Source organism: Myotis yumanensis, unplaced genomic scaffold (assembly GCF_028538775.1).
Source record: "Myotis yumanensis isolate MYYU_CA2020_CCGP unplaced genomic scaffold, mMyoYum1.0.hap1 SCAF_19, whole genome shotgun sequence".
Taxonomy (NCBI): Eukaryota; Metazoa; Chordata; class Mammalia; order Chiroptera; family Vespertilionidae; genus Myotis; species Myotis yumanensis.
In genome coordinates, this window is record NW_027223770.1 from 17,988,604 (window position 1) to 18,011,275 (window position 22,672).

The window sequence follows — 22,672 nt, forward strand, 5'->3', positions numbered from 1 at the left end:
CCTGGCTTTGCTGGGAAAATGGCCTCAGGGCCGAGAATGGGCGACAAGACCCCAAGGAGGGCTTTATCTCCCCCCACCCCCCATCTTCCGCCCCCTGCAGTCCCTGCTGGCCTCTGCGAGGCGGGGAGGAGGGGAGAGGAGAAGAGGGAGGCAAGACAGCAGCAGCAGGAGGAGGAGGCCCTCAGGGTGCCAGGATGGGCTGGCCTTGGTTTGTGGCTCCCAGGGGCTTCCTGTGTGAGGCCTCCAGGCAGACTTTTGCTGTGAAGGGGTTTTTTGTTTGTTTGTTTGTTTTGTTTGAATGTTTGAACTTGGATTCCAGCTGCTCCATAAGACCTGGAGGGAGAAATGGGCCTTGCTTGGCTTTGGGCAGATGATGGACTGTGTGTGGGTGGAGAAATCAAAACTGGAGGGAGATGGTAGGTAGGCCCTTGTCATTAGCATGAGTCAGGTAATTTGTTTTTACAACACCTCCACTTAGAAGGCTGCAAGGGGTCATTAACCCACTTTTTAGAGAGGAGACCAGAACAGGGAGGCATATCTGCCCCAATGGTTCCGAGTTCCCAGGCCCCACACCCCATGTAGGTCCCACCCACCCTGATCCCTCAAAAGGGAAGGAAGGGACTTGCATGGGGGTCCTCCCCAGTCTATGGTCTGTCCCCTTTGGGGGTCGTGTTGCAGGTGTGTGTGGTCCTAGGACCCTGCTCTGTGGGCCGGGCCCGGGCAGTGCAGGGAGTTGGGGAGGGAGCCATGCTGGCTGGGAGGGGCCCAGCCCTGGGTTTCTTGCTGACACAGGGCCCGGTTGGCTGAGTCAGGCCCCCGCAACTTCTCTTCCTGCCCCGACCAGGTGTGCAGCTTTCTTTGATTCCTTTCCTTCACTGGGAACTTAGCTGGGGGTCAGCGTTCTGTTCCCCTGGACGGCTCGGGGCCACGGATCTCAGGTAATTCTGGGCTTCTTCTTCTGGTGGGAGGACAGTGACGGGTCAAGGGCAAGTGTGAGAGGGTTGGGCGACAAGACGCAGCAGGTTCCGAAGTCCACCTCCAGCTGACCCCACCTCGGCTGGGCGTGTGTCTCCGAGGAACTCCGGTGGCCGCCTAGGAGACCAGGGGCTGCCCCGAGTCTGTGGTGGGAGGGCCCCAGGCACGGGAGCGAAGGCCCGCCCCGTCCAGCTGAAACTGAAACTGACCGGCTGGCACCTCTCTCTGTGGTCGGTCGGACGTGGGCGAGCCCAGCCTCCGCTTCGGGGAAATGAAGGCTGAGTTGCTGGGACTGGAAGTTCCTAAGAATGACCTGGCCCCGCTCCTGGCTGCTGTGTCAGCCTCTCCGTGGAGAGGGGCTTGGGAATGTGGATGCTGGAAGCACGTTGCTGGCCTCACTTCATTTTTATTGTTATTTTGCGTGCCCAGGCCGGTCGGGAAACGCTGGGGTGGGACCATCCATGGGATCCTGAGACTCTGGCTTCTCCTGAGATCAGTTGTTGGGGCTGCTGAGTGGGCGGAGGCTTCTGATGTGGTTCTTTTCCCTTCTCCTGTATCCCTTTGGTCATCCTGTGATGAATAAACTGAGTGTCCTCTCTGTGCTGGTCGTTGTGCTGGGCCGGGGCTACAACGGCGGCAGGACGGCTGAAGAAGTCTTGCTCCCGGGAGCCTGTGCATGGGCTGCTGCTCTCTGACCACAGGTGCCCGAGGTGTCCTAGGTGTGGGTGGTGACATAAGTAGAGAGACATATTTGCCCAGGAGGTCACGGTTCGATTCCCGGTCAGGACACATGCCCGGGTTGTGGGCTCGATCCCCGGCAGGGGGTGTGCGGGAGGCAGCCGATCAGTGATTCACTCATCATTGATGTTTCTGTTTCTCTCTGCCTCTGCCTTCCTCTCTGAAATCAAGAAAAATATTTATTTATTTATTTATTTATTTATTTTTAATATATTTTATTGATTTTTTACAGAGAGGAAGGGAGAGAGATAGAGAGTCAGAAACATCGATGAGAGAGAAACATCGATCAGCTGCCTCCTGCACATCTCCTACTGGGGATGTGCCAGCAACCCAGGTACATGCCCTTGACCGGAATCGAACCTGGGACCTTTCACAGTCCGCAGGCCGACGCTCTATCCACTGAGCCAAACCGGTTTCGGCAAGAAAAATATATTTAAAAAAAATAGTAGAGAGAGCCACCCTAAGTAGGGCCCCTCCCGCCTGGAGACAGGGTCCCCTGATAATCAGCCACTTAAAAAAGAGGCCTGTCTCCAGTTTCACCTTGGAATCTCAATGCTCTGCGGCCCTACTGTGCTCAGCATCGCCTGGGAAGACAAAGGCGGCGTTAGTTTGTGGAATTCATTTCTTGCGCTGTCGTCTTAGGTGGCCCGTGTTTCTGGGGACTCTGGCCAGGATCTCACAGGGACTGGCATCCAGGAGGGGCTGTGAGAGTTATGCTGGCTTTGTCTTTCTCCTTGTAGAGGAAGGCACGTGCCTTCGAGTGCCGCAGAACACAACACTCCTCTCCTTGGGGAACCATTGCAGATGCTCAGACAGTCCTTTCTTGCTTGAACAATCTCAGGGATATTTTATGGCTCTAATGACCATAGTGACAGTGATGACATCACGGAGCCGAATGAAATCCACCCTGTCTGGTGTCGGGTGCACTGAGTCACCGGACCCATACGTGAATAGCACCTGCCACAAATCAACGGCAGAATCGGCAGTGGCGCGTGGAGCCGGCCACCCTGTTCTAGTCTCAGGTCTGAGCAACACACCTTTGTCTCCAGCCAGTGACATCACCCCTGCCCCTTGACCTTGGTCTCCAGCAGCAAAAGCAGGTCACCAGTTGCGGTGTGATGGTCTTTCACGGTACCTCCCAGGACTCTGAGCGACCTTTTCTGTTTTCAGGTTCATTTCCCTTCCCAGCAGGTCACACCCAACCTTAGCCTAATGAGCAACGATCTTTAAAAAAAACACACACAACCATCTGGCATGAAGATTTCTTTATTCCTCATCTACTTACATGGGAATCTTGCATGGATTTTCAGATTGTTGTTATTTTTAAAATTTTTTTAATTTGTTTTTTATTGATTTCAGAGAGGAAGGGAGAGGGAGAAGAGAAACATCAATGATGAGAGAGAATCATTTATCGGCTGCCTCCTGCTCACCCCCTCCTACTGGGGATCAAGCCCAAAACCCAGGCCTGTGCCCTTGACCGAGAATTGAACCGTGACCTCCTGGCTCCTAGGTCCACTCTCAACCACTGAGCCATGCCGGCCGAGCAGTTAGTGTTATTTTTGCCATTTACAGTGGGGCCTTGACTTACGAGTGTCCCGACTAACGAGTTTTTCGAGATACGAGCCGTCTCTCGGCCGATTTTTTGCTTTGAGTTGCGAGCTAAAATTCGGGTCACGAGCCAGCTTCAGATACCCCACCGCTAGTTGGCGCAGCGAACGTCACAGTGAACGCCACAACATCAGCCCTGCATCACGTGTCTCACTTGTTCACTTTATGATTTGACATACGAGTAATTTGAGTTACAAGCTCCGTCACGGAACGAATTAAACTCGTAAGTCAAGGCCCCACTGTATTAATGTCAACACTCACCAGGTGCTTTTCTCTCATGAGGCCCAGACCGGTGACAAGGGTAGCTCTGGATTCACTGGTCCTAGAGCCAGTGGGAGCGTGGGCCCCAGAGCGTTGGGAGCTGGTGGCTGGCCTGCCAGCGTTGCTTGGGAGCCGGGAGCCGGTCCCTCTGGGGTGGGAGGATTGTTTGGTTGACTTGGACACGGTTTTGTTTGCCTAGTATTGAGCTTTCATCCCTGGTGAGTTTCTTACTTAATGGGAGTCAGGGACGACAGGGGTCTTTCTTCTGTCAAAAATAGCTTTTGTACATCAGTTTATCAGGACAACCACTGGCCTTGGGGAGGAGATGAGTCGCTTAAAGCAACAGGAAACAGGAGACTGAAGGGCTGCTACATGCTCCTGGATTTCTGGACCATCCCCTCTATCCCTCTAATAAGTTGGATGGCAATAAATAAATAAATAAATAAATAATAAATAAAATAAGAAGTTGGATGGGAATGGCGATCATCTGACCCTGTCCCTGCAACCTGCCCCTTGGGTCGTCCCCCTTCATCCCTCCAGGTTCTTCACTCTTCATGTACCTCCCCCCCACCCTCAGCTTTTCACGCCCACCTGTCCTCCAGGAAGTCATTCCTGGCTTCTTGTCTGAGCTGGCGTTGAGCCCTGCAGGGTGTCTGGGCCTGTGGCTGGCCGGTGGCCATTGGCCTTTCTGTCTGTTTGTAGTAAGCAAGCATCTGGCTTTTGTATGTCCACAGCGCGGGGTTTTGTATGTACACCTGCCAATGTGTTTACTTCTATGAAAGAGCAGGAAGAGGCAAAAGCAGGCACCGGCATGCGTTCTGGCTCCGTGGCCCTGCAGAGAGATTGTTATGTGGAGGGAGATGGTGTGTGTAGCCGAGCCGAATGGATGCAGCTCCCCGCCCCCTCCTCCACCGGAGCACGCCTGAAACTTGTCTGCGTGGGAGGGCGTGGCTCTCGGCCTGGCTTTGCTGCCTTACTGACTTCACTACCTTTTTGACTTTGTACAGGTCACTCCCTCTCCGCCTCAGTTTCCTTATCAATAAAACCACTGGATTAGGCACAGTAATCTCTAACATGCTAAAAATGGAGCAGAGAGTAGGGTCATAAAAGGAAGCAGTCTAATTACTGATTAAACAGCTTTTCTGGGCTGAGTGGAGCCCAGCAGTCACACTGCAGGGACCATCAAGGCTCTGCCATTGAGCCTGTCCCACGGCTGATGGCCTTGCTCCAAGGCCAGGCCTGGGGTGCCCTGGGGTGCCCTGTCCATGGGGCTTGCTGTCCCTCTTCCCTGAATACTTGCTTCCTGAGTTCTGGAAGCTGACCACTCTGGGAGGCAGAGACCAGGGCCAGCTGGCTGCATGATCCTGCAGAGTCCTCATTTCTCCCGGCCTTGTCTGTAGGACAGGGTGGTGGCACCACTCATGAGCGATTCCAGGATTGTTGCGAGGCTCAAGTAAGAAAATAGTTGTGAAATTACTCTGTAAATTGAAAATAAAAACAATAAACAATTATTTTCTTACATTTCTTCTAACACATACATGTATATACAGTCTGTTTAGAGAGTCTAGCTCTAAAGCCTTATTTTTTTTTAAATCTTTAAATATGATTAGACAACGAAGAACCATTGGCCATTGAAAGAAAACCCACAGCCTGAAAGAGAAAGACAAAGTTCTGAAGAGAATTACGACATATATATAGTTGGCAACCTCAGAAAGAGCCAGAAGGTAGTGCATTCATAAAATAAGAAAAGACTGCCCAATGAAGTAACCATCAAAGAATAAAGCATCATTCTTGGAAATGAAATAGATGATTTTTGAAATTTAAAGAAAAACATGCATTGTCTTTATCAGGTGATTTTAGTCCTCCAGTTTTGTTCTTCTTTTCATGGGCTGCTGCATTTCCATATGAACTTCAGAGCAGAGAGCTCATTAAAAAGCCGGCTGAAATTTGATCAAGATTTGCCGAAACCGGTTTGGCTCAGTGGATAGAGCGTCGGCTTGCGGACTGAAAGGTCCCAGGTTCGATTCCGGTCAAGGGCATGTACCTGGGTTGCGGGCACATCCCCAGTGGGAGATGTGCAGGAGGCAGCTGATCGATGTTTCTCTCTCATCGATGTTTCTAACTCTCTATCTCTCTCCCTTCCTCTCTGTAAAAAATCAATAAAATATTTTTTTAAAAAAAAATTTAAAAAAAAAGATTATATTGGATCTCTAGACAAACTTGAGAATAGACATCTTTACTATATTGACTCTTGCAATCCGTGAACACGAGATGTTGCTTGATTTATTTTGGTTGTTTAAAATTTCTCTCAGCAATGTTTTATATATTTTAAAATATTTTTGTTGATTTCAGAGAGGAAGGGAGAGGGAGCAAGATATAGAAACATCAATGGTGAGAGAATCACTGCCTACTACACACCCCCTACTGGGGATCGAGCTGTATTTCTTTGAGACTATCCTCAGCCAGGCTCTAGAATTGTGCTCTGGTGTCACAGGAGACAGAGGTGAGAAGGGAAGGACATTGTTAGAAATCCTCAGATCCCCACTTCTGTCTCAAGCAAAAACACCCCATCCCACCAGCACCAGTCCCTCATCAGGGGTGAGAAATTGATTTCTCTGACATGTTCTGGAATGTTAGTGGCTTGGTTTAAATTGCTCCATTCAAGACATTAAAAAAAAAAATTCTCTGGAGCAATTAAAGCACCCCATAGAAAAGATCTGCAATAGCTTAACTGTTGGGAATGTCCAGTAAAAAAGCCACTTGTGCCAAGCCATTCACACAAAGCTTCTAAATAGCCTTTCGGACCTCATTCCTAAATATTCATGAGCAACTAAGCATCCTTGGGCATTGGGGGGAAGCCTTCAACATGAAAGAGAAAAGGCACTCAACAGAAATACAAAGATGAGAAGACTGTCCACCCAAAATTCAGAGAACAAGAAGAGTAAAATTCAGAGAACAAGAAAGGACTGTTGGAAATTAAAGTTTTAAAGGAGAAATGAAAAACTCAACAGAAGGATTAAGAAACAAGGTGGATAATTGCGGAGAAAGAATAAGTAGGAGATCAATACATACAATAAAAATTGCAGAAAGGTAGAGCAGAGGATATGAAGGGGAGGATATAATTAAGAAATAATACAAGAAAGTTTTCCAAGCGGAAAGAGAAGAGTTCTCAAATTCAAAGGGCAGGTGGAGATGTCAGCTCACGAAATTAAAAAAAAAAACAACAAAAAAACCAACCACACAATTCAAAGCACATCCTCTAGGCTTTCAGAAAAAGATGAAAAATCATGAATAAAAAATAATGGATGTATACTATTATCATACGTCTCAAAAGCCAAATTAAAAGCTAAAAAACGATGGAGCCTTCAAAATTCTAAATGAAAATTATTTGACACCTGTAGTTCTATACCCAGCCAAACTATCAACACATGTGACTGCAGAATTAAGGTACTTCCAGGAATATCCAAAGTCTCACATTTCTCCGGAAGCTACTGAAGTATGTGATCCACCAAAATGAAATCATCCAAGAGAGATGAAGACATAGAATCCGGGAAATGGGTTTTAACACAAGAGGGAGATGAAGGGAATTCCCAGGATGATGGTGAAGGAGATTCCAGACAATAGCTATGAGAAAGGACATAGGGCTGTAGGAGGGAGGTCCCCAGGGGGAAAATGAAATGAGAGGTTATTTGACAGACTTTATCTGTGGAAGATTAGAAGAGTATTACAGAGCTCTTCGATTGTAAGGAAAGACTTGGGTGTGTGTTAAAAAGAAACCCAAGTGAAAGAATATTTGCAGCAGGAAAAACAAAATATAGCCGTACTGGGAAGGAAACAATAGTGAATAATATTTTCAGAGTCTAATAATGAAAACACAGAGTATGGGTGTATTTTTTTTTTAAACTTTAGCCCTAGCACTAGGGGGAGGTTGGGTGAGAGCAAAGGAAGGACATTGAAATCCACATGATCATAAAAAAAGTCAGTTGATTATATTTTAAATAGATGAATCAAGAGATCGTAGTACTGGCATATAATGTAGAAATATGGGGGCAAATTCCAGAGCAAGCAGTTTGCCTCGGGGGTGTGTGTCTTATCTTTTATAAAAATTTATTTTTATTGAGGTATAATTGACATACAATAATGCGTAAGTTTAAGGTGTACAGCGTGTTGATTTGATACATTTATGTACTGTGATATGATTACCATGGTCAGGTCGGCTGTGGAGTGTGTTTCTGTGTGCGATGTTACATAAAGTCACAGATACAACCAGTTAGGAAACTAAAAACTTAGAGATAAAAGTATCTAAATGTGACAGGAGTGGGGAGAATCTTTCATAGAGAAGGTTTAAATGTGACAAACCAAGAAATGTCCGTTCAAGCAGGTTGTTTAGAGTTCTGGGGTTAACACCAGAAGAGCCACATCTGGACAGGGTTAAAAATGGCCCATCTGTGGAATTTGGGGTGTGGGCTCTCGCTTTTATTACAGTTCCTTTTGCCGTGGATATGAGGTAGTTAAGCCTATGAACTGTTCAATTTCATGACACACGGATTGAAGGCTGGAAGATCCCGTGTTAGAAAAGTTCACCTGTTGCCCTGGCCGCTTTGGCTCAGTGGATGGAGCGTCAGCCTGCGGACTCAAGGGTCCCAGGTTCGATTCCGGTCAAGGGCATGTACCTGGGTTGCGGGCACATCTCCAGTGGGGGGTGTGCAGGAGGCAGCTGATCGATGTTTCGCTCTCATCGATGTTTCTGACTCTCTGTCCCTCTCCCTTCCTCTCCGTAAATAATCAATAAAAATATATTTATAATAAAAAAAAGAAAAGTTCACCTGTCGTGGCATGCTGGCCCCGCACCTGCCCCATCCACACATGCTCCTCCCCCCCCCGCCCCCCACTTCCTGATGCCCCTTTATAGGGAGGACGCCAGGAAGCTGCCATCCTGTTTGTGGGAAGGTGTTTTGTTGTTGTTGTTGTTGTTGTTTAATATACTTTTATTATTGATTTCAGAGGAAGGGACAGAGATAGAAACATCAATGATGAGAGAGAATCATTGATCGGCTGCCTCCTGCACGCCCCACGCTGGGGATGGAGCCCGCAACCTGGGCATGTGCCCTGACCGGGAATTGAACGGTGACCTCCTGGTTCATAGGTCAACTACCGAGCCACACCAGCCAGACTGTGGGACATTTTGTTGTTTTTTCCGGTTCTTGGGTCTGAGCATGAGTATGGATTCCAGTAGAGTCATGACCTCCTCACCTCACCTTGAAATCCTGCCCTCAGTCACCTAAGCCTGAAAGCAAGGTGGCTTGTTCCACGGTGGCACGGCCAACTGGTTAAACATTGGCGAAGCAAGGCCACTGGGTAGGGTGTACAGTGTACTAGTATGTGCTGCCCACAGGGGCAGGGGATCGGTGGGGCCTGGGGCCGTGGGGGCTGGAGGAGGGGCAGCCTTTAGAAGCTTGCACCGAGGCACCTGGTGGCCAGTCATGGCCCTGGGCTGGGCCCCACTCCTGGGCCTCTCCGTGTGTCGGAGCGGATTCATGTACGTGGAGAGCTGCAGTGACTGGGTTTGCAAGGCGGGGCAGGCGGGAGAGTGTCTGAGCGGCTGTGTCTTCCTTTGTGCAGAGCATGCATGCCTTTGAGGAAGGCCTGGAGTTCCTGCCGGTCAACAACACCAAGAAGATGGAGAAAGGAGGCCTCAAGCCCTGGGTGGTGCCCGTGGCTGCTGTGCTTGTGATCCTCCTGGTCTCTCTCGTGGCTGGTTTCCTGGTGTGGCACTTCAAGTGTGAGTAAAGCTGTGTGTGTGTGTGTGTGTGTGGCGGGGGGGTGGGGGGGTGCTGAGGAGGGCGATGTGGGGATGGCCCATCTCCCCCCTCAGGGACAGACCCAGGGCCCGAGTCTTAAGGACACGAAGGAGAGAACGGAGGTGCAGCGGGGTGGGTGAGGGGGGTCTAAGACTGCCTCCCCTTTCCAGCAGTGGGCGGTGGGTGAGGAATTGGTCAGAGCTGGCCCGTAGCGCTCAAGTCCACTGGCCCCTCCTGGCACCCACTGCCCTGGTTGTCAGCAGTTCTGTTGCTTTTCATGCGTGGGTCTGAGCATGGGTGTAGACCCCACAGGGACCTGGCCCACCATTTCCACGCCCTTTATTTATTTTTTTAAAATATATTTTATTGATTTTTTACAGAGAGGAAGGGAGAGGGATAGAGAGTTAGAAAAATTGATGAGAGAGAAACATTGATCAGCTGCCTCCTGCATACTCCCTACTGGGGATGTGCCCGCAACCAAGGTACATGCCCTTGACCGGAACTGAACCTGGGACCATCGAGTCCGAAGGCCGACGCTCTATCCACTGAGCCAAACCGGTTAGGGCTCCACGCCCTTTATTGTCATCCCCCCCCCCCCCCCCCCCCCCCCCACACACACACACCCAGGGCTGCTGAGGGCAGCTTGTGGACACTGGGGGACGGGACAGGGATGATGTCACTTCCTCTGACTCCTCTCCTTCCCTGGCCTTGCACAGACCGGGATGTGCGGATCCAGAAGGTCTTTAATGGCTACCTGAGGGTCACAAACGAGAACTTTCTGGACGCCTATGAGAACCCGAACTCCACTGAATTTGTAGAGCTGGCCAGCAAAGTGAAGGAGGCGGTGAGTCCACGTCCTGGGCTGGAGCCCTGTCCTGGCTGTATCTCCCTGGGCTGGTGTGGGGCACGGAAGGGCACCAGGTCCCAGGAGGGAGGGAGCGGCCGGGGCTGGGGGCAGAGGTACTGGCCTCACTGAGCCTCCTCTTTTTCCGCAGCTGAAGCAACTGTACAGTGAGATCCCCGTCCTGCGGCCCTACTACAGGGAGTCGACAGTGACTGCCTTCAGGTGGGTGGTGTGGAGAAGGCGGGGGCTGGGGAGGTGCTGGGAATGGGATCCGTGTGCTGTTGTAGGGGGACAGGTGCCTGGTGGCCAGCAGGGTGATGCAGCCATGAGGCCCTGGCTTGGGGAACCAAGTCCTGTTCTGTCCATGACTGCGACAGCTCCTGTCTGGGCCGTGTCGCTCTGACGGAGGGCGCCAGGCAGGAGGGCACCGGGCCTGCCCCGTAAACCGCTCCGGGTTTGGGTCTGCACCGGGCATCGGGGAGGGTGGGGCCCAGCGGGTGCCCAGAGCCCACCCGCATCTCAGACTCGGGCCTCCCCGCAGCGAGGGCAGCGTCATCGCCTACTACTGGTCGGAGTTCAGCATCCCCAGCCACCTGGTGGAGGAGGCCGAGCGCATCATGGCCGAGGAGCGCGCCATCCGCCTGCCGCCCCGCGCCCGCACCCTGAGCTCCTTCCTGCTGACCTCGGTGGTGGCCTTCCGTGAGTCCGGGCCTTCGGTCTGCGGGGGTGGCCACTGGCGGGCTGGCCCGGGCGGAGCAGGGGACTGCGCCAGGAACTCCCTCTCCTCCGCAGGAAGATAAGACAGCGAGCCGCTGGCTCCTCCCCTGGGGAATAAGGAAGCAGGAACGAGGAAATAGGACAGACCAGTAAAACCTCGATTCTCCCTCTTGTTTTTCAGCCACTGACCCCAGAACAGTGCAGACCGCCCAGGACAGTAAGTACCACGCCCTCCTCCGAGTGGCGGGTTGGGGTGTGGCCAGACGCCCTTTGATTCAGGTGTGCCCACAAGTCACACCTTGGTGACAGCCAGCACATCCCTTCGCCTGTCCCCAGGCCATGAGATGCTGCTTCCTGGTCCCATCTGGGCCCATGACAACCTGGGGCGCCTTGGAGAGGCCAGCCCTGGGGGTACCCCTGCAGGGTTCTGGGCTGCTGGCCCGCCCGGCTCTGCCCGGCTCTGCCTCTCCTCCTCTGTTTCCCACAGACAGATGCAAATTCGCCCTGCACGCCCGATGGGGGGAACGGACTCGCTTCACCACGCCCGGCTTTCCCGACAGCCCCTACCCAGCCTTCGCCCGCTGCCAGTGGACCCTGCGGGGCGATGCCAACTCCGTGCTGAGCCTCACCTTCCGAAGCTTTGATGTCGCGGCCTGTGACTCCAAAGGCAATGACCTGGTCGTGGTATATGACACCCTGAGCCCTGTGGAACCCCGCATGGTGAAACAGTGAGTGTTCCCGGGGCACAGAGGTGGGCTGTGGGAGCTGGGCTGCTGCCTCTGGTGGGCGGGGCCTCTGGACCAAGTTGGAGACAGTGTGTGTCACCGGCCACTGCAGACTGACAGGCAGCAGAGGGCAGGCGTGGCGCCGTCCTCAGCATGAGCTCAGCGGAGCATGGCGGAGGCGACGTCTCTGCCTTGGGCAGGGTGAGGAGGGCAATGGGTTCCCTGGACACCAGTAAGCAGGGTGTCCTTTACCGCAGAGCCACGCTGTGCCCTGCGGTGATAAAATGTGGTTTTGTGGAGGCCTATAGGTCGGGGGAGGCTGCCATTGAAAAGATAGTTTGTTGCTCGGCTGGCGTCGACCAATGAACCAGGAGGTCGAGGTTCGATTCCCAGTCAGGGCACATGCCCTAGTTTCGGGACCAATCCTCAGGGAGGGGGAGTGCAGGAGGCGGCTGATGAGTGATTCTCTGTCTCATTGATGTTTCTATCTCTCTCTCCATCTGCCTTCCTCTCTGAAATCAATAAAAATATCTATACTAATAAAAGGATAATATGCTACGCCGAAACCGGTTTGGCTCAGTGGATAGAGTGTCGGCCTGCAGACTGGAAGGTCCCAGGTTCGATTCCGGTCAAGGGCATGTACCTGGGTTTCGGGCACATCCCCAGTAGGAGATGTGCAGGAGGCGGCTGATCGATGTTTCTCTCTCATCGATGTTTCTGACTCTCTATCTCTCTCCCTTCCTTTCTGTAAAAAATCAATAAAATATATATATTTTTTTAAATAAAGGATAATATGCTAATTAGACCGGGTCGACCGGACATCTTCCGGTTGTCCTGCCTGCCTTCTGGACAAAGCCACGGTGGCGGAGGCCAAGGCAGAGGCATGTAGGAGCGATCAGGCCAGCAGGGGCAGGCAGTTAAAGGCAATCAGGCTGGCGGGGGGAGCAGTTAGGGGTGATCAGGCTGGCGGGGGGGAGCAGTTAGGGGTGATCAGACTGGCAGGGAAGAGCAGTTAGGGGCAATTAGGTAGGCAGGCAGAGGGGTTAGGGGCAATCAGGCAGGCAGGCAGTGAGCGGTTAGGAGCCAGTGGTCCCGGATTGCGAGAGGGTGCAGGCCGGGCTGATGCCCCGCCCCCCTGCACAAATTTTGTGCACCGGGCCTCTAAAAAAAAAAAATATATATATATATATATATATATATATATATAGCCTTTAAACCTTAAAAAAGAAAGGAAAGGAAAGAAAAGAGTTTGCTACTCACAATTCCCAAACAGAGAGCCTCCCCTGGGGAAGCACCAGGGTGGTCGGGAGGCGAGGACATGGTGGCAAACGTGGTAATGCTGTTTTGTGTGGTTCCTGCAGGAAAGGTGAGGCAGGGAGGTGCTCTAAGTACCTCCAATGGGCTCTGGGGCCTGGGGCTGTCTCTCCGGGACTGGGGCCTGGTTGTGGGGTGATTAGACCAGTGGGTGGTGGCCAGGAATGTGGGAGCCCCAGGGAGGAGATGCGGGGTGGGCTCTGGATGGGTTGGCTTACACGTGAAAGGCTTGGCCGTGGGTGTGTCTAGACCAGCCGTGGGCAAACTACGGCCCGCGGGCCGGATTCGGCCCGTTTGAAATGAATAAAACTAAAAAAAAAAAAGACCGTACCCTTTTATGTAATGATGTTTACTTTGAATTTATATTAGTTCACACAAACACTCCATCCATGCTTTTGTTCTGGCCCTCCGGTCCAGTTTAAGAACCCATTGTGGCCCTCGAGTCAAAAAGTTTGCCCACCCCTGGTCTAGACTATCTCTAGGAATGGCCTGACCTTGGGAGGGCCCTCTCTCCAGTCAGCAAGGTCCCAGGTGCGAAAGCATCGCAATTGCAGGGACTTAAAAGACATCATGCACCTGCCACGGAGGTTGGGGTGCGAGATGAACGCCACCCCCGCCAGCCGCAGGTCGGGCAGGAGCTGCCCTCGGGGGCACTACAGGCGGCAGGCAGACTGCCCCCTCCCCAGCTCTGCCTACATCTCAGGATGAATGATAGGCTAAAAGTCAAGCCCAAACCCAGGGGGAACCATCTGCTGCCACAGCTTAGCATCAGGACCTCTGTCCACACCCCTTTGGGTGCAGGGTTCTCTCCCTCCTACTTTACTAACTGTACTAAAAATAAACACATCTCCTGGGAGGCAGGAGTGGAAAACAGGCATGCGTAAGGGGGACCTACATCGTTCATAATCTTACTTTCCAGAAACAATCACTGCTGATTTTGTGATGTCTGTTCTTCCAGACTTTTCTGCTGTGTGAGTGTCTGTTTGTGATTATATTTAAACTAGAGGCCCGGTGGACGAAATTCATGCACTTTGGGGTGGGGGTCCCTCAGTCCAGCCTGCACCCTCTTGCAGTCCGGGAGCCCTCGGGGGATGTCCAACTGATGGCTTAGGCCTGCTCCTCACTCAGTCCCAATTGGCCAGACCCTAGCAGCAAGCTATCCTACCGGTTGGAGCATCTGCCCCCCCGTGGTCAGTGCATGTCATAGCAAGCAGTTGAGCAGCCTTAGCATATCATTAGCATATTACTCATTGATTGGTTGAACGGAGGACTGGACACTTAGCATATTAGGCTTTTATTATATAGGATATAGGGTTATACAGCACCTTTGGTTTTGTTATCTGCTTTTAAAAAATGAAGTTTAAAATAAAATGAAGGGAAAATAAAAGAATAAATAAAAATGAAGTATACAGAATAGGGCAAAAGTAGGTTTACGGTTGTTTGTATGGAAACTCTGTAATAATAAAAGTGTAATATGCTAATTAGGCCGGACTTCCTTCCGGACAAAGCCCGGGCTGCCAGGGAAGCCCCGGTCCCGGGTGCCAGAGGGAAGCCGGTGCCGGCAGCCAGGTGAAGGAAGGCCTACTCTTGCACGAATTTCGTGCACCAGGCCTCTAGTAATACAACAATTCATGAATAATACAAGAATAAAGCCTTCCGTTTCACGTACTCACAATTTTAAACCTACATTTGCCCCACCCTTGATTGTGATGGTCTTTCCAAATCTCTAATTCTGTCTCTGAGCCTCGTTTTCCGGTGGGACAGACGTGGTGTAGCTGAGAGGCAGCAAGACATGGTCCTTGGCCACGTGGGCTCCGGAGCCTGATGCCCGGGCTTGAATTCAGCCCCGACACTGACTGACTGTGGAATCATTAGTTCACCTCTCCATGCCTCAGTGTCCTTATCTGTAAAATGGGGCTGATCGTCTGTACTGTACGCAGTGGCTGTGAAGCCACCGGAGTTAATGGCTATAAAAGCAATGAATGTCAGTAGTTCGTAGTGTTGCGACTCCTGTTACTGCTATGAGTTAGCCTGTAGTTTAACGAACCCTCCAGTGTTAGGCAGTCAGTGTTTCTGAGGTTTTGCTATTTCAGACGGACCGTCTTACCATTAAATCCTTCCTGAGGTCCTGTGTGGGGCGGGCCTTTTGTGAAGGGGCTCAGGGTTAGGGGCGGGGTCCTTGGGTCCCCTCTGCGTGGCTTCTGTTTGCCCTCACTAACGCCCGCCTCTTTTGCCCCCACAGGCTGTGTGGCACCTACACCTCCTCCTACAACCTGACCTTCATCTCCTCCCAGAATGTCCTGCTCGTCACGCTGATAACCAACACGGAGCGGCGACACCCTGGCTTTGAAGCCGTGTTCTTCCAGCTGCCCAAGATGAGTGGTAAGAAGGGGAGGGGTGGGGGCAGGGGCAGGAGGGCCAGGGGCAGGGGTGGGCAGAGGGGGAAGGGGACAGCAGGCAGTGGTGGGCTGGCCAGGTCGGTGACAGAGGCTGGAAACTTAAGCCATAGACCATTAGCCCTTCACCTGGGTCCGGAGCCCTGCCAACGCCGTCAGCCTCCCAGCACTGGCTGTGGAGCCTCCCGGTGCCCAGCTGCCAGGCCTGCAGCGGACAGCCCTGGCTTGGCCTCAGGCCGCTCCGCCTGCCCCTCCGTCTGGCCCAGCCCGTGCTCAGTCCTCGTGCTCTTTCTCCTCTTCCCTCTCAGGCTGTGGAGGCTACTTATATGATACCCATGGGACATTCAGCAGCCCCTACCACCCGGGCCACTACCCTCCCAACATCAACTGCACGTGGCAGATCGAGGTAGGAGCTGTGGGGGGAGGCGAGGGAGGGGTCAGAGAGGTGGATGAGAGAGAGAGAGGCAGAGGGAGGAAGGGACGCTCCGGATGGCACGTGAGGAGCGCAGAGTGGGTGAGCTCCTTGGCCGCCCCGCAAGGCTGCAGGTGTGAATCGCACGGGTGGCAGGGTCGTGCGTGGCAGGGTTGTGTGGGGCTGACCTGCTGCGAAGTCAGGCAGACCCAGACTCAGGTCCCAGCTCCTCCGTGGCTGTCTGGGGGCCGTGGGCAGGGGCGGGGGTAGCTTGCTCTGGGTCATGTAGGAGGGCTGGTGGCTGCTCCCAGCCAGAGGTGCGGTGGGGCCGACGAGGTTGGAGTGGGCATGTGCCGCTGAGCGCACTTGCTGAATGGCTCTGGGACAAGAGTCCCGCCCACGGCACTGCTTCTCACGCCCTCCCAATCCCAGATCCATCTCCTTTTCCTCCCTCGAAAATAATGGGAGGACCTTTCAGCCCCTTTTTTTTTTTTTTAATATGTTTTTATTGATTTCAGAAAGAGGAAGGGAGAGGGAGAGAGAAATAGTAACATAAATGATGAGAGAGAATCATTGATTGGTTGCCTCCTGCACGCCCCACACTAGGGATCGAGCCGCAACCCGGGCATGTGCCCTTGACTGGGAATCGAACCATAACCTCCTGGTTCATAGGTCAACACGCCAACCACTGAGCCACACTGGCCGGGCCCAGCCTGCTTTAGCGCTATAACCGTGTCTCTTGCTCCTGAGTCTAGAGGTTCTTCCAAACACGGCCCCCGACCCCTCCTGCTCTGGGTGGCATGTTGCCTCCGTGGCCCGAGAGGAGAAGCAGCAGCCACGTTCCCTGCCCACCCCCTCCTCCCAGCCCCATGGCCGCCGCGGACACCCTCGGGTTTGGGAAAGAGGGAAAGAAGCCGCGGAGACCCAGCAGCGTGTCTTTCTGCAGGTGCCCCACAACCGAAACGTGAAGGTGTCCTTCAAAGTCTTCTACCTGTGGGAGCCCAATGTGCCCGTGGGCACGTGCCCCAAGGACTATGTGGAGGTCAACGGGGAGAAGTGAGTGCCTGGGGGAGGGGGGTCGGCTGGGGAGTGGGGGAGCAAGCCGGCGAGTGGGGGCACTGGCCGGGGAGTCAGGGAGCGGGCCTGGTGCCCATGTGGGGGGGGGGTGCCCATGTCCTGGGAGGGGGGGATCCTCTGCCTACAGTTGGCTTCCCCCCCAGGTTCTGCGGAGAGAAGTCCCAGTTTGTGGTCGCCAGCAAGAGCAGCAGGATCACGGTACGCTTCCATTCGGACCAGTCCTACACCGACACGGGCTTCTTGGCCGAGTACCTGTCCTATGACTCCAGTGACCGTGAGTGGCTTCTTCGGAAGGAGGAACCTGGCTGGAGGGAAGGGTCCTCCGTGCTGCATCTTCTTAGCGTCGGGCCTTCCTCATCCTAAGACACCAGGCAGTGTGAGGCGCCTGTCCCTCTGGCAGCCTTCTGAGCGGAAAAAGGCTACCTTACATGCATGAATTTTTTTTAAATCTATTTTTTTTAAAGATATTTTTATTGATTTCAGAGAGGAAGGGAGAGGGAGAGAGAGAGAAACGTCATTGATCGCTGCCTCCTGCGTGCCCCCTACTGGGGATCGAGCCGGCCACCCGGGCATGTGCCCTGACTGGGAATCCAATCATGACCTCCTGGTTCATAGGTCGACGCTCAACCACTGAGCCACACCGGCTGGGCCGTGCATGTAAGAAAGACCCCCGTTGCCAAAACCGGTTTGGCTCAGTGGATAGAGCGTCGGCCTGCGGACTGAAAGGTCCCGGGTTCGATTCCGGTCAAGGGCATGTACCTGGGTTGCGGGCACATCCCCTGTGGGGGATGTGCAGGAGGCAGCTGGTCGATCTTTCTCTCCCATCGATGTTTCTAACTATCTATCTCTCTCCCTTCCTCTCTGTAAAAAATCAATAAAATATATTTAAAAAAAAAAAAGAAAGACCCCCGTGAACACGGGCACATACCACGCCCGTCGGCCCCAGATGCGGCCCCTCAGCCCGAGGACCCTGGGTGCCTTTGGACCACCTGTCCCTGTGGTTCGGTATCACTGATCATCAGTGCTTGGCCTTTTAGCACCTTTATGGTTAATAGCATAATTTTGAGACGTTAGAAACTTCTGGGCGTGAACACCACGCTAACTGCTCCTGGCTCTGACAGGTGCATGAGCTGCCCCTGAGGGATCTAGCAGTTTCTGTTGCCTTTAATCTCACTGTCTGTGGTGTGAGTAGCGGTTCTTCCACATACAACTGTTTGTTTTTTTGTGTGTCGGCCCTTCATCGGAGAATAACCTTTTGAAAGACATTTTAACTGTACACAGGAGTCCAAGGTTTTAATTTAAAATTCTACTGCATGGCTCTCCACCAAGAGAAACTGGCTGAGCAAACCCCTAGGATAGGTGACTAAGCTACCGATGCAGACAAAGTGACAATGGTCTCCCCGAACCTCGCCGTCTGCCTGATGACATAGGTGTCAGACACCTTCCCATTTCAGAAACACGGGAATTCGGGAAATGCCTTGATTAGGGAAATGTGGGACAGGACACCCACATTCCCGAGCTGCCCAGCTGCTGTTGCTCTGTGTCGCTCTGGGGTGCCTGGCACTCGGGGGCCACAGAACACCCAGCCAGCCCCTCTCTGCTTTGCCCTGAGCTCCCGGGGTTGGGCCAAGGGCCGTCGGGAGGGACCTGGGCCAGCCTTCCTGTTTCGGCTGTAAGCACCCCCTGGCCATGCTTGGTGAACCCGGAGACCCTGCCCTCTGGTGCCCGTGGCAGCCTGCTGCCCTCCATTCAGGGCTGGACTGGCCAGTTTTCGTTACTCCTCAGTGTGGCTGCGAGGTTGGCTCTGGGGAGGGAGGTGAGGCGGGGAACCGGCTGTGGAGGCGGGTGGAGGCCCGGACCTCAGGCCTGTCCTCTCCCCGCAGCGTGCCCAGGGAAGTTCATGTGCAACACGGGGCGCTGCATTGGGAACGAGCTGCGCTGCGATGGCTGGGCCGACTGCGCCGACCACAGCGACGAGCTCGACTGCAGTGAGTGGGGCCGTGGGCCGGGACGTCCTCTCTTGCCCTTGCTGTGCCCTGGCGCCTGTCAGCTGGTCCCGGTGGCCTGAGGTGGCGGGAGGTGGCGGGAAGTGGTGGGAGGTTGTGCCCATCCCCGAGTAGACATCTAGCCCTCCCTCGCTCGGCTGTGTGGAGCCTTGGCCCCGTGGAGCAGCTCCCTAGGCGGTGAGCGGGGCACCCGGATACTCTCCAGGGACCAGGTCCCCCGGCAGCTTCCCAGGGAAGCAGTGAGTGACGAGTGAGCTGGGGGCTCACATCCCGCTGAGCCCCCCCAGCTGACTGCCGCCCTCGCCCCCCCAGAATGCAACGCCACCTACCAGTTCACGTGCAAGAACAAGTTCTGCAAGCCCCTCTTCTGGGTGTGCGACACCGTGAACGACTGCGGGGACAACAGCGACGAGCTGGAGTGCAGTGAGTGCCCATGGGGGCTGCCCAGGGGGGGTCCCCGGGGGGGCCCGGCTCCCTGCGGTCCACTCAGCTGGGACTTGGACCCCTGACAGTGCTTTCTGCTTCCTAGGTTGTCCAGATAAGAACTTCAAGTGTGGCAACGGGAAGTGCATTCCGGAGAGCCAGCGATGTGATGGGAAGGACAACTGTGGGGACGGGTCCGATGAGGCCAAGTGCAGCGGCGGTAAGGCCTGGCCCCGCCCTCTGACCTTTAGGGGGTTCCTCCTGCTCCCGGGAAGCCGCCCAAGCACACTCACATGCAGTACGTACAGAGCTTAATAAACACAAACTGCCTTCTTGACGCAAGGGCGTCCGCAGAGGGAGAACCTTCCAGAATGTGGAGGACCCTGGGCAGGGCTGGAAGGACAGTGGACAGTGGGGTGGCGGGTGGGCCGGGCCTGAGTGAGGGGCGTAGATGGCTGGATGGCAGGCTGCTGACGAGGTCCCCAGTGGAACTGACTTGCTCCCCATGTCCTGCTCCCCACGCAGGGGCTGTCGTCACCTGCACCAAACACACCTACCGCTGCCACAACGGGCTCTGCTTGAGCAAGACCAACCCCGAGTGTGACGGGAAGAAGGACTGTAGCGACGGCTCGGATGAGAAGAACTGCGGTGAGCGGGCCCGCCCTCGGGCACAGGGGGTCCACGGTGCGGGCACAGATAGAGGCGGAACCCGCCAGGGCCTCCCGAACCCATTTCTGCCCTGGCTGCTGCCCGGAGGAAGGGATGACCTTGCCGACTTGTTGACTGGCACGAGGGGTGTGCTCTGGGTCCGGGAGGCAAGGCCCAAGGCAGCCAGCAGCTCAGTTGTCCTGGTCCCGGCGGGGCTGCCAGGGAGAGGGCAGCCACGGGCTTCCTGAGAGACAGGGCCTGTGGCACCACGGAGTTCCCAGGTGCAGATGTGGGCATCGTCTGCACCACCTAAGTCGGTGTTGGCCTCTGCTTCTGGACCTGGCTTTCCTGTCCTGCCCAGGGGAGGGGGCACAGTTCCCCAGCCTTCACCAGTGTTTGCCTGCACCCCACCCCATGCTTTAGTTTGCAGCCTCGTGTGTGTGTGCCAGAAGCCCTGGTCCAAGTTATATCTGAGCATAGCAGCTGTTCTCTGACTTCATGTCACCCGCCCGTGCTCCCTCTGAGCTGTGTCTTCAGCGTTTGCCAGGGAAATCTAGGCAAATGGCACCCCTGGTCATCTAAGCAAACCAGCAGGTGTCTGCAGGCGCCCGAATGCATTTGTTCAGGGTGCGGGGAAGGCTGGGGGGATGTGAGGGTATTGACCTTGGGAGCAGGGAAGGGGCCCCGTGGAAGTCAGTGGGTCTGAGGCTCAGAGATCCTCGCTTGTAGGGTCTGTCATGCCACAATGGCACCAGCAGTGCTGTGCCCACTGCGAGGCGACCGCCGCCCCCCCCCCCCCCCCCCCCCCACGGGCTCTCCCTGGGCCTGAGGCGGGGCCTGGAGCTGGCACCCACCCTAACTCCCTGCTCTTCCTTCGGGTCCCGGCCCCTCGCAGACTGCGGGCTGCGGGCCTTCAGCAGGCAGTCCCGGGTGGTCGGAGGCAAGGATGCTGAAGAAGGCGAGTGGCCCTGGCAGGTGAGCCTGCATGGGCTGGGCCAGGGCCACGTGTGCGGGGCCTCGCTCATCTCCCCCAGCTGGATGGTGTCCGCCGCGCACTGCTTCGTCGACGACCGAGGATTCAAGTGAGCTACGGGGTGGGGTTCTGGGTTTGGAAGGCCTGTGTCTGAGTCATGAAGGTGGGCTGGCGCTGGGGCCGGGCTGGAGGGCGCAGACACCCAGGATGCGGCTACCCACAGCAATAATGAAAACAGGCGTCTCGTAGGGGACCCCTCTCAGGCAAGCACCACCTAAGTCAGTGTTGGCGAACCTATGACACCTCTGACACGTGAACTCATTTTTTTGGTTGATTTTTCTTTGTTAAATGGCATTTAAATATATAAAATAAATATCAAAAATATAAGTGTTTTACTATGATTGCAAAGATCAAAAAATTTCTAGATGTGACACGGCACCAGAGTTAAGTTAGGGTTTTTCAAAATGCTGACACGCCGAGCTCAAAAGGTTCGCCATCACTGACCTAAGTGTTTTCCTAGCGACCCGGTCAGGCAGGTCTGCTCACCCGGCATTGTACAGAAACATAGGTTCAGGGAGGTAAGCCCGTTTGCTCAGGGGTGCCCAGGTACTGAGTGGCAGAGCGAGACCCGGGCCCAGGTGTGTGGACCCACAGCCTGCTGGGCCGTCGCTGCACTTAACGGGCTCCCCGGGACTTGCTCAGACCAGCTGAGCAGGGACCGGCAGGTGGCCACGGGCAGGTATTCACACTCCCGGGCCTCAGGCTTCTCGGTGGCACTGGGAGTTCGTAGCCTTCGATGGTGAGGATTAAACATGAAGTGCTGGGCTCTGCGTCTGTGCACAGTAGGTGCTCGGCACATTGTAACCGCAGGTCCGGCTCAGCCTCGATCCCAGCACCGGGACAGTCCCTAGGAAGGCTTGTGCTGGGGTCTCAGGACGGGCTGGCCAGCGGCTTCAGGAGGGAGTCTAGGGGACAGCTTGCTCCTGGCGCTGCGGGCACAGGGCACAGACATTCCCACGCTCCAGGGGTTCCCACGCTCGGGGCCTTCCTGTGAGTTTGTGCTGGTCCGCCACACGCTCCGTGAGGAGCCGGGTTGCCAGGGAGAGGGCAGCCATGGGATTCCCGAGGGACAGGGCCTATGGCACCACGGAGTTCCCAGGCGCAGATGTGGGCATGGCCAGACGGCACGTGGGTGGCGGGAATGGAGTCGGCACTGTGGTCCTTGGGGCCTCGCTGGGCAGTGCGGCCTTGCGCACCTGACTGTCCTTCCTCTTCCCATTCTGTCAACTTCACTCCAACTCCACCATGGGCAGAAGTGACTAGAATTCTGCCCGAGGTCTGGGGAGGGCGGCTGTGAGGCATGCCTTGTGGGCAGGGGCGTCTGGTCTGGGTGTGACATGCGAGGGCGTTTGTCACTGGACCAGGAGACAGACTGAGACAGAGGGAGAGCTGTGAGCAGAGGCAGGTGTGGAGAGTGCAGGGACCTAGAGAGCGGTTGCTATGGACGCATTTCTAGGTCTCAGATGCTCGCAGTCCTTCCCGAGAGGAGGTATCATGTTGTGGCTGAGGGCCTAGGTTGCTGGTTTGGATCATCTGTGACTTGCTAGCTGTGTGATCTTGGGTGAGCAAGTTACTTCGCCTCTTTGTGCGTGAGTCCTCATCTGAGAATGGGCGGCCCCGCCTGGAAGGGCTGTTCGGGAGAGAAAATGACATGATCTGTGGACCTAGAAGGAGCGCTTGGCGAGCAGTCAGCC

General features: G+C 54.6%; 1 protein-coding gene across 1 annotated transcript in view; it reads left to right on the plus strand.

Annotated features, from left to right (window-relative positions):
- The window catches only part of ST14 (ST14 transmembrane serine protease matriptase), a 37,983-nt gene that overhangs the window by 9,525 nt on the left and 5,786 nt on the right, over positions 1–22,672 (plus strand). Inside the window, exons 2-16 of the mRNA XM_070399437.1 lie at positions 9,205–9,364; positions 10,100–10,227; positions 10,379–10,449; positions 10,769–10,926; positions 11,126–11,161; positions 11,432–11,672; positions 15,226–15,365; positions 15,688–15,785; positions 16,738–16,847; positions 17,012–17,142; positions 18,752–18,856; positions 19,187–19,297; positions 19,404–19,517; positions 19,823–19,945; positions 20,841–21,027. Coding sequence (XP_070255538.1) covers positions 9,208–9,364; positions 10,100–10,227; positions 10,379–10,449; positions 10,769–10,926; positions 11,126–11,161; positions 11,432–11,672; positions 15,226–15,365; positions 15,688–15,785; positions 16,738–16,847; positions 17,012–17,142; positions 18,752–18,856; positions 19,187–19,297; positions 19,404–19,517; positions 19,823–19,945; positions 20,841–21,027 — 1,910 coding nt within the window. The 5' untranslated portion in view covers positions 9,205–9,207. The remainder of the gene's footprint in view (positions 1–9,204; positions 9,365–10,099; positions 10,228–10,378; positions 10,450–10,768; positions 10,927–11,125; positions 11,162–11,431; positions 11,673–15,225; positions 15,366–15,687; positions 15,786–16,737; positions 16,848–17,011; positions 17,143–18,751; positions 18,857–19,186; positions 19,298–19,403; positions 19,518–19,822; positions 19,946–20,840; positions 21,028–22,672) is intronic.